This window comes from Vigna umbellata, chromosome 5 (genome assembly GCF_029865625.1).
Source record: "Vigna umbellata cultivar VRB3 chromosome 5, Vumbellata_1.0, whole genome shotgun sequence".
Lineage (NCBI taxonomy): Eukaryota > Viridiplantae > Streptophyta > Magnoliopsida > Fabales > Fabaceae > Vigna > Vigna umbellata.
In genome coordinates this window covers 56033856-56045484 of record NC_142169.1, presented here as the reverse complement: position 1 = coordinate 56045484, position 11629 = coordinate 56033856, and the positions used below count along the sequence as shown (strand labels likewise).

General features: G+C 36.2%; 1 protein-coding gene across 2 annotated transcripts; it reads left to right on the top strand.

Annotated features, from left to right (window-relative positions):
- Positions 1-905: 905 nt before the first annotated feature.
- On the top strand, positions 906-11010 carry LOC124828373 (ATP-dependent zinc metalloprotease FTSH 9, chloroplastic-like). Of its 2 annotated transcripts, none has more exons than XM_088091900.1 (13): positions 906-1924; positions 4627-4692; positions 4800-4934; positions 5079-5144; positions 6131-6316; positions 6758-6844; positions 6940-7053; positions 7166-7290; positions 8272-8380; positions 8674-8799; positions 9452-9772; positions 9848-9971; positions 10528-11010. In XM_088091900.1, the coding sequence occupies exons 1-13, from the start codon at positions 1121-1123 to the stop codon at positions 10638-10640; spliced, it is 2376 nt and encodes a 791-aa protein (XP_087948026.1). In that variant the 5' UTR covers positions 906-1120; the 3' UTR covers positions 10641-11010. The 2 variants fall into 2 exon arrangements, with proteins under 2 accessions (XP_087948026.1, XP_047157614.1); XM_047301658.2 differs by having other exon boundaries at positions 912-1924; positions 9449-9772.
- The last annotated feature ends 619 nt before the right edge of the window (positions 11011-11629 follow it).

Genomic DNA, 11629 nt, shown 5'->3' with positions numbered 1-11629 from the left:
CCTTACCTCTGAGCGTGAACGATCGTCCTAGTGACAGAATACGGTTCGTCTGACTACAGATCCTTCTACCCTTACGTTCCACAACTCTTCAAACTAACCAAACAGCCAAAAACCAATAATGGTTCAGACAAGATAACAGCATGCAACCGGTACTTGGTTTGCATGTACCAGAGAACGAACGACTAAGGAAAAGAAAAACTTACCAGTTTAGAACTCGAAACTGTTCGGTTCAAACTGAAGCTCTGGACGCCGGGAGTGCTTCTACGGTGCCTGAATGGATATCGAAATAGAGAAATGGTGAGTTTTGGTAGAGAGAAGGGAGAGCTTTTTAAAGAGAAGGAGGAGAAATGAAAGATCAGAGTTTTGGAGAAGAAGAGTGCATGCAGAGAGTGTGACGCGAATTTCAGAAAAATCAGTTTTGTTTAAAACGAACGTCCGCTCCTCTGCTGACACCTGTATTTCACTATCTGATTTTCGGATCCTCGTTGCTTGACACCTGACGTCCGTTCAGAGGGGTTTTAGGTGCGTTTTTAATAGTTGATATTTGACTATGATTTTTAATATTCTCAGCATAATTTAATGCACAAAAATAATTAGGCTCCTTGGTTCCACACTCTTCTCGATGAACCATCCTCAAGGTGAACTTGAATTTATTGGAAACCCAAGAATGAGTCTTATTCAAAATCTTATCCACACATCAGTTATATATTTTATTTTTGGAATGACATGCCATTTTTTATTAAACAGATAACAATTTATTTTTTTGACAACATAAGGAACACAAGTTAAATTATTGATACGCATAGTAATCTCATGCATGCGTATGAAATAAAGAAAAACAATACAAAAATACAAAACTCAGGAGAGAAGCAAAACATGAGTGATGGGAATATTATTGACCATTGACTAGAGTGTCGAAAAACAAGGAAATCGACGGTTCAGATCTTCCAAGTCCCCCTCAATCCAAAGGTTATCATTCTCTTTCAAATAACCTTCTCTTTCTCTTTCTTCTTTCTTCTTTCTTCTTTCGCCTTCCCACCATTGTTGCAACTCTGCAAACTCCAATACCCACGTTTTAAGTTCCAATATTTCGTATTCGGGTCTCTCTTACTCACTTCGAATGTTACCTTTAGATTATCATTATCACTATTTCTCAGCTTTAACCCACACGAAATTTAAACCCTACCAACCATTTTCCCGCGCAAGTTCTAGGGTTTCTCTTCCCTCCCTCTACGACACCCTCCATCGTTTCCGATGCCCAATTTTTCCCGACGGTCCTCTTAGGTACGGATTGTGGGGTCACCACCGATCATCATGGGCGTGTCGTTCTGCCGGAGAACCAGATTCTGCGGCCGATTCCGGCGAGGAGAAGACCGAGGAAGACGATGCCGGTTCGAACCGGCGGAAGGACGGGTGGTGGTCGCGGTGGCGCCGGTTGCGGTGGCGGTGGCAGCCACTGATTCAGGTTCAGGAAATTGGGATTCTGCTTTTGCAAATAGGGATTGGGTTCTTCGTCATGCGGTTGTTACGACCCGGAACCCCACTGCCCGGGTCGGACCCGAAGGCTCCGACGGTGTTTGTGAGTGTGCCTTATAGCGAGTTTTTGAGTAAGATCAATAGTGACCAGGTGCAGAAAGTGGAGGTGGATGGGGTCCACATCATGTTCAAGTTGAAGGCTGGCGTTGGAACAAGCCAGGATGGTGGTGGGGACGATGTTGCAGGGAATGGTGGTAGTAGTAGTAGTAATATTATTAGGATGCAAGAATCAGAATCCTTGGTGAAGAGTGTTGCGCCAACTAAGAGGATAGTTTACACTACCACAAGGCCAAGTGATATTAGAACTCCCTATGAAAAGATGCTGGACAATAAGGTGGAGTTTGGGTCCCCGGATAAGCGATCTGGTGGATTCTTTAACTCTGCACTGGTAAGAATGTGGCAACACCTGTGTTATGTGTTTAGTTTTAGTGATATATGAAGTTTGAGAATTAAACTAGTAATAGCATTATTACTGTGGTGCTAGAGACTTTTTAATGTGAGTTATAGCTTATCTGAATTTAGTTTAGAGCAATGACACCATACGATCCATTTAGCCAACTTCACATAGTGGGACCGGGCTTTTGTTTTGTGAGGAGATTGGTTCCGGAATTGGATATGAAGATCCTCTTATAGAACACCAAATGATTAAGTAACAAAGTATAATGATGGACATTTACATCATACACAAAATAACAATACACCTGCTTTCACATAAACAAACCTTTCCTGTAGTGAGTATTCTTTTACAAAATCTACCATCTGATAGATGCACCTCACCATCCATGGTTATATTAAACACATTACAACCATCCTGTAGTTTCTAGTATGGGACTAGCTAGTAACTACCAACATTAATTTTCTACCCTATTTTCATCCTTGAGTTTTAATACAAAACTCAAGGTTTGTATTTTCTACAAATAACTGTAAGTCTTAGCATCCTTCTAAATATTTTCTTAGGTTAAGTATGTTTTTAATCCTTAAACATTGATGTGAAATTGGAAATGATCCTTGTTTGAAACTTTGATACATTTTGGTCCTCAAATTTTAAAAATGAATTAATATGGTCCTCTTAACTTTGATAAAATGAGCTTTGGCTCTTTGTGAATGGGAAACCCTTGGAGGAGAGAGTGCTCTCCTATTTCTGTATTCTTTGGTTACAATAATAATACAGTTCTGTTTCCAGTAATCTGGTGAGTGAGTGTGTGCTGTTTTGAGTGATGGATAGATTTCTTGACCAAAGAAGTCTTTCATCAATTGATGCCCAATCCCAGTCTCATGAAAAGTTTGTTGAAACTAATTAGCTATGTACTCTCTTCCACTGTCCAACCTCAAAATCTGAATACAACAATTGGTTGGATTTTCAACACGTGCTTTGAATTACTAGAACACCACAACTACTTCTAATTTGTATTTAAGAAAGTAAATCCAACACATTCTCATTAGGTCAGCAATACATATTATATAATAGAGACTTCCTTTTAGTGATGAAGTTCTTTGAGGTTCAACAACATGAGTGTGAGCAAGCTGCAACCTTGACTGGCTGTCCCACTACTTTTAGGAAATGGTTTCTTTGTTTGCTTCCCGATTTTATGAGCCTCACATTCAGTTGGCTTTTCTGTCAAGGAAGGAACTCCTTGGACGAGTTGATTTTTCAGCATGTAGTTCTTTTCCAAATGTGGAAATGACATAGCCTTTTGTGCCAAAGATCAACTGAGCTTGCTATAAGTGGAAATGCAATTTACTTCTCCTTCATTGGCTTTTGCTCCCCATGTTGACTTTGAACATTCCAAGGCCTGTTGGATCTTTAATTATGCAGCTTTTATTTTCATCCTTTGAAACTCAAATTTCCTCTGTAAATTAAGCACTTGCATGCTTTGTATTCTTTCATCTCCAACATATTTCACCTTTACATAATCCCAAATTGTTTTTGCAGATTTGAGAGTCATGGTCCTAGTGAGGATGGTGTAGAGATACCAGCTTAATTAAAGGCATGATTTTTGCCTTTGTTTATTTGAGTTTTATTCTCCTTAGGATTGTTGATATGGGTCATGGTAGGATTGTCCAACAGCTGAAGGACATCATAATCCTCTTTCACAGTTTTTCAAAGATCAAATACCTCCAAGTAAGATTCATTTCTCACTTTCCAGGGGTCGCAGTTTCCCCCATCAAAGATTGGGAGGGCAGCTTGGGAAAAACTTGCTTCAGAATCCATGGTATTGTAAAACACAGACGCAGGTCCTCAAGAAGAGAGTTATAATACCAACAGTTTGGTTTAAGAAAACAAAGGCAGTGGCTAACGGGAGAAAACAGTGAAGATACAGAAATTGATAAAAGAATAGAGTGCAACAGAAAGTGTTTTCTATAGCATCTTATTATCTTTACACAACTTAATTTAAATTCATTCAGAAATAACTGACCAAGATATCACATCCCATTATTCTAGCAGTCACACTAATAACTTAGCTGAAAAGTAGGAACTAGCTAATCCACTAACGACTAATGAATGAAAATAATTTGATATATTCAAACTGGAACAAGTCTGAAATCTTGCTAAAAGTATGCAACATCCAAAGGCACGTTCTCAACAATTTCTTAGAATGAAGCAAAACAATTGTTTTACCAATACAATGAAGGGGCGGACTAAAATCTTGGCACTTAAGTGTTTCCTTCTTTAAGAGCAGAGTTGTGGATGCATCTCCCATCCTTTGTGAATCATTATTATGCCAGTTTAGAAGGATAATTTTCAGAAAGCCACAATAATCCTATTTAGAGTATTAATTTCTTAAAGCATTGAATTACCTTGATCATTTAATAATAGCTAACTTTTATATTGGATTCATGTGAACCATCTGCCCAAAATAACAAAAGCTTTTCGAAATTTGTTTGGTATGCAATATTGTATTTGTAGTTTATGACACGGTTATTTTCACTTTCACTAGTAATCCATTATCAATTCAATGTTGTATAGCTTGTTCAAAATATTCACCTGCTTATTCCAATTAGTTATAAGTTTCCTCGGTTTTTAAGGTTGATTCCATGATGATATGATTCATCACACGAGGCATACTGACTTCATTCTCATATTCACAGATAGCCTTGTTTTATGCTGCTGTGCTTGCTGGGCTTCTCCATAGAGTCCCTGGAAGCTTTTCTCAGGTGAGTTTGCATTCTGTCCCATCTTATTTCCTTGGACCTTCTCATACAACCTAGGCTTCCTACCGCTTTAAAATGATATTTTTTCTAAATAATTGTATGCTTGACAGCATACAGCTGGTCAGATTCGGAACCGCAAATCAGGCACTTCTGCTGGTAGGAAGTCATCTGATCAAGGAGAAACAGTAACTTTTGCTGATATTGCTGGTGTTGATGAAGCTAAAGAGGAGTTAGAAGAGATTGTGGTAAGCTGGACTCTCTTGTTATTTTCACCACTTACAGTCTGTAGGGTTAAAGGCTTTTTATTGTTTAGCTTTATCTTATATTCTCTTCAGTTTTTCTGGTGATACAAGTTTTTAGTTTTGACAATGCTGATGTTCACTTGCCAGGAATTTCTTCGAAATCCAGACAGATACGTAAGGCTTGGTGCTCGCCCACCTCGTGGTGTTCTTTTGGTAAGTTATAGCTACAGTGTCTGAAAATGATACTCGTATACTGGGCTGAAACCATATGTTGTTATTAGCTAACACTATAGCTGTGATTCATTGTTTGAGAATGGGCCACATATGTCAAAATATTTTATTTATATCAGAATTTAAATGATTTGAAAAGATTTTATCATTATGAGATTTGGAAATATTCCGTAGGTTTATAAAAAACATTAAATATAACCAGATTCAATGAAGAAACAACGAATAAATGATAAGGATTAGAAAAGGAAAAGTAAAACCAATATAATTTTTTTAATAACTAATAGATTCTAGCTCTATGTCATGCTAAGCAACATTTGTGCTCATATATAAGCTGTACTAGCCCTCTACACATTAATATTTTCTCATTCTTGCTCTTGGGCATCAATAGTAAGTTCAATTTTGTTATCTAATAATGCTGAGTGTGAAAATTTGTCAACTGGTTTAGCTAAAAATCTATCAGCGCAGCCATGACCTTGTCTTCAATGAAAAGAGAAAGATTATGTGTAATGGGAGAAAGAAAACTGACAACTAGTTGGAAAAGAAAGAATAAGCTTCTAGGCAAGTCTCGTATTAAAAATCACATGAAATCTATCCTTAATCCTAATCTATTGAAATTTGTAATTGTTGAATACTGGAAGAGTTTTATAAGTTGTAAGTATTTGTAATTGAATATCAATGAATTTGTTGTCCTCCTGAAGAATTCTGATAGTTGTGACTGAATAACATAAGAATTTTTTATCCAAAAAAACTTTTAAATCCTTTCAAAGTCTAATACCTCTTAACATATTCTCATATTTTAAGTAATCATTAGCTCGCAATATAGGGGACCGCATCATGATGTGCATGGCATAGACAGTCTTGGGCATTAATTCTTGAAAGGTTTTAACTTGTCTTTTCTGTATGTGAGGATTTTTAATATTGATTTAGATTGATATCTAGGCAGTGAATATCTATTGGTTATCTTACAGGTGGGTCTTCCTGGCACAGGTAAGACTTTACTTGCAAAGGCTGTGGCTGGGGAAGCTGATGTGCCATTTATAAGTTGTTCTGCTAGTGAGTTCGTAGAATTGTATGTTGGTATGGGTGCCTCCCGTGTTAGAGATCTATTTGCAAGGGCAAAAAGGGAGGCTCCCGCCATAATCTTTATTGATGAGGTATAAAAATATATATTCTTCTGTTCTGCTGGATCATTTGGTTCAACATATTTGTGAAAGATTAATTAAAGATTTCGGCTGTTTTTGGGATAGTAAAGCTGTTTGCAATTTCAGCGGCATTTTTGAGATAATAGCTGAAATTTGTAAAAGATTTGTTTTTCTCTGAAAAAATGAATTAGTTTTTATGAGTATGAAAATTTAGAACTAATAACTATTTCTTAACAGTTTATTTTTCTTTTTAAGTTTTGTACATATTTTTTGCCGTGTCCAAATGAAATTAATTATCTTAAAATAACTTTTTGGCACACTTAATGGAACAAAATGTTATTCTAACTATAATCGATTATAACAATAATTGATTATGGAAATAATTTAACTTTTTGCAGTTATCCAAAACACACCCACTTTATTAAACAGAAGAATATTTCTTTTGGTATGCAGATAGATGCTGTTGCTAAAAGTCGTGATGGAAAATTTCGCATGGTCAGCAATGATGAACGGGAGCAAACCTTGAATCAGTTGCTCACTGTCAGCATTCCTTTGACATTTTCTTGTGAATGTAAAGAAATAAGTCCAGTTAAACCTACTTTAATAAAACTAATTTGTTAAAAGTTGCATTGCAGGAGATGGACGGGTTTGATAGCAGTTCTGCAGTGATTGTTCTTGGAGCTACTAATAGGTCAGATGTCTTGGACCCCGCACTTCGACGGCCAGGAAGATTTGATCGCGTCGTTATGGTCTGTATTTTTATTTTTTAATTTTTAGTACATGACATCCTATGGTTTAAACATTGATATTGACAATTATCAACATTATGTATATCTTTACTAAATTTCCCATAATTCTTAGGTAGAAACACCCGATAGGATTGGAAGAGAAGCCATCCTAAAAGTTCACGTTTCCAAGAAGGAACTTCCTTTAGCCAAGGATGTTGACCTTGGTGACATTGCTTGTATGACCACTGGTTTTACTGGGTAAGTATGCTGCTCTCGCCTACTCTCCCTCTTTTGAAAATATGGAGATTTGAATTTCAGTTGGAATCTTGTTCATCATTACCTCACCTAGTGGGATAAAACTATTGTTGTTGTACTTGTACAATGCTAGTAAAAAAATCATATTTTAATCCCTCTGAAAAATTCAAATGGCCAATGAAATTTGGATTCAAGTCATAAAATCTCTAAAAGCGTGTGATTTTTTTATTAATTGAAACTGACATGCTATGAATTTTTTTAAATGATTTTTTTGTACCAGCTTTAAGTTAGTGATCCCCAATTTGGTTCGACACTGTTCGAAGTTGCTTTCATTTTGTTCAATTAGGGAACCCTGACATTGAGGTGCTCCTTCTTCACTAGGCATCTGCAACAATGAAAACTGAAGTGCAGCTGCTACCCATCATTTTGTCTCTGTTCTCTGTTCTATTTTTTGCTTGAATTTCTTTGTTTCTCTGTTGACGCAGGGTTTTTATGCTTTTGCCGTTTCTGTTTGAGTGCACCCTCTTGCTATCTCGTTGTTCCCCACACCCACCTTTTTTTTTTCTGTTGCCTTGTTCCCAGTTGATGGAGCTGAAGATGAGGATCAAATGTTGGATCCTTGTGATTATAATGTGGCGCATTTATAAGATTAGACATCTAGACTCTAAGATTAAAATATTACTATTTGCTTGAGGTTTTCAAGTTTTATGTCGTGTTAGCTATAACTTGATGTTTTTTGTACTTGTGTTTTAGTGTTGTTAAGCTTTTACTAATTTATGGGCTATGACTTGTTAATATGATTCATGACATTTATGGAATATGGGTTATATATACACACACTAATTTGCGTATATATTAATTTATAAGAATATTACCAAATGTGTATTAATTTTGTTAAATCTTATGATTCTCATAACAATTTTTACCCCTTTCCTAAAGGTAGAATTCCCGAATTTGACTACCTTGCTTGTTATATTGTTACAGAGCTGATCTTGCAAACCTTGTAAATGAGGCGGCTCTACTTGCGGGAAGACAAAATAAAACTGTGGTGGAAAAACTTGATTTCATCCAAGCTGTAGAAAGATCTATAGCTGTAAGTCAAACTTTCTCAAGATGGCCTATAATTCACTCTAATTAGTTGGTGCTTACTGCTCTACTTAGTTGTATGGTATGGATAAAAGTAGTCTAACTTGTACTCAAGTGATAACCAAAATTTTGATGTCCTTTGCTTCTTTTAATGATCTTGGATGTTTATGTATCTAATTTGTACACACTTAACTGCTACTGCTTGTAGTTTGGTCAGATTTTTCTCTGTCAAATGACCATGAAATTAAAAATTTCAGTTCTGCAATTGGTTGTGTTAATATGAAACATTATTTGTTTTAGGGCATAGAGAAGAAGACTGCCAAGTTGCAAGGAAGCGAGAAGGCTGTAGTTGCACGACATGAGGCTGGTCATGCTGTAGTAGGTACTGCAGTTGCAAAGCTTCTTCCTGGACAACCACGTGTTGAGGTAAATGGTTGAAGATGCTCATACTGGTAACTAAAAAATGCTCATTCGGATTGAGGATGCATATTGCCTATTTGAAATTTTGGATTTCAGTTGCTAGTATTTAGGATTCTTGGTATATTAACCTACAACTAGAATTACTTTATTTATGTTTAAATTTACTGTGATGATTGATTATTTCTAGTTCATATTGGCTTTGCTTTTGAGATTCTTAGCCATTGGCCAGAAATTGTTTTTTCTTATCTCTATGGGGTTGGGGATGAGAGATGAGGTGGATGGGTTAATTTTCACTAGCAATTTTGCATTGTTGATATTTAGAAATTCTAGCTGTTATGGTGAATAATGTAAAAAGTTCTGGAGCGATATCTGATAAATAGAAGTAAGGTGAAATTGTGAAAATCTGAGACAGGAGCTTCTGCAGGCAAAGTACTGTATATACCGTGCTCCATTAAGTTTGGGGTGTGCTTCATTTTTTTATTCATCGTCATATTATTTGTAAACAAGTACTCACAGTTGTAGAAGCTACTCTTAAAATTTGCTGACTACTTGTGCATATATAACTTGTATCTTGCAAATCTATATGTTGATCTTCATTAATCTTTAAATACTTTTTAAGTATGATTCAATGCCTTAATATGGTGTTTGTCATCAGAAGCTAAGTATATTGCCAAGGTCAGGAGGGGCTTTGGGATTTACTTATATTCCTCCAACAACCGAGGATAGATACTTGCTATTTGTTGATGAGTTGCATGGTCGCCTGGTTACCCTTCTTGGAGGACGTGCTGCTGAAGAAATTGCTTTTTCTGGTCGAGTATCAACAGGAGCACTTGATGACATACGACGGGCAACTGACATGGCATACAAGGCTATAGCTGAATATGGTCTTAATCAGACCATAGGCCCTGTTTCAATAGCCACACTTTCTAGTGGTGGAGTTGATGAGTTTGGGGGAGCAGTTCCTTGGGGAAGGGATCAGGTCTTGCAGTTCTGTAACTTTTTCTTCTTCCTATTCAATTTCTTTCTTATGCTGATTTTGGTCTGAATTCAACAGGGACATCTTGTTGATCTTGTTCAAAAAGAGGTGCAAACATTACTGCAGTCTGCACTGGCTGTAGCACTATCCATTATCCGAGCAAATCCAACTGTTTTGGAGGGTCTTGGTGCTGATTTGGAAGGTAATTATGCTTACTGTTCTTAATTTAGGTGATCTAGCAGTGTTCTCTGGCCATTACAAATTAATAGCAATGAATACATGTAATATCTTATAACATACTTTAATGATTGATTGATATGTTTAGTGTTAAGGTAGTACTGTTTAAATAAATAATATAATGAATTATTCTTGAACGTGTTCATAACTCTTGATACCAATGTTACATGCCCCCTGGCATTAGCTGTTTGGTCTGAAGTGTGAACAAATGCTCATCTGACCGTATGCATGTGTTGTTTGTATATTCATTTGTGTCATTAAGCCATCAGTGAAATTGCACGAATAATTATGCTAGATTTGGATTTACAGCTTCTAAAATGTATCAAGTAGGAGTGGAGATTAGATTTAGGCTTACAAGTTCATTCCACCTGGAGTTTATTATTCAAAAAATTGGTCATGTAAGGGATTTTAATTAATTTGAGATGTTAGCATCATTTACTTTCGTGAATGTATACGATACTGATGTTGAAACTCGTCATTCTGGGCTTAGTTCTGATGTTGTAGTGGTGCTTATTCTTCAGAAAAGGAGAAAGTTGAGGGTGAAGAGCTACAAAAGTGGTTAAGAATGGTGGTAGCACCAACAGAGCTTGCCACCTTTGTCAAAGGTGCACAACAACCTCTTCTCCCATCGTAAGACATACCTGATAGTCAAGATCTGTCTGTTATAACTTATGTGGACTGTAACTTGGGATATGAGTTGACATCATTTCCCTGAAGACAGTGAAGTTATATCTCAAATAGCATGAATTCACCATTACAACTATGTACAGTTCTGTAAGGTGAATTTTTGGCATCGTTTTTAACAAGTAGCCAGCCTGTTGTTTGTGTTATAATTCACTCTCCAAAGCCATGGGAAATGGAAAGGTGCAAAATTTACTCATTAATTGGTGTCCCTTTATTACATAAATGTTGTTAGCTGAATTTTGTTTTTACACTGACAATTATTGTGGTCACATGTGATTGCCTGCAAATGTAATTATTTCTGTACAGTTTGATACTGTGAAGTATTATGGATTCTGCTATCTTTTACTCCAAAAATATCTTGTCAGAATTGCTAGGGACAATTTAACGATGTCCATTTCCAAATGGTGGCCTGGCCTCTTTTCTTCCATAAAATAAAACAGATCTGTGGCCCATAAATCATAATCAACCGCAATCGAGTTGAGGTAATACCTCTTTTCTTCCATAAAAGAAAACATGAAACATCGACCTTTGGATAATAAACGAATTTATTATTTTGTACCTAGTCCATTTTCCAGGCACTAATGACAGTGATGATTTTGTATTGTTATAGTAAGATGATTGATATTTTGAAGCAAGTCTAAAATATCTGTTGGCGTCTGAATGCAACATTTCGTACGTTTTGGTTAGAATGACCTGCTAAATGTTTATGTTTATGGTGTCATTTCATGTCACTCATGGTCTCCGGCCTTTCCACTACTCTAAAGGTTGAAGTGAAACAGTTTTAAGTTTTCTTTTGATTCCAAACCTTAATTGATTTCAAGTTTAAAAAATTACATGACGTTTGAATTGAGTTTATGTTAATATATTGATTTTGAAACTTTTAATATTCGAGTTGTTTTATTTGTAAAATGTTCTCCCTGGCCAAGGTGTTTTAAATTT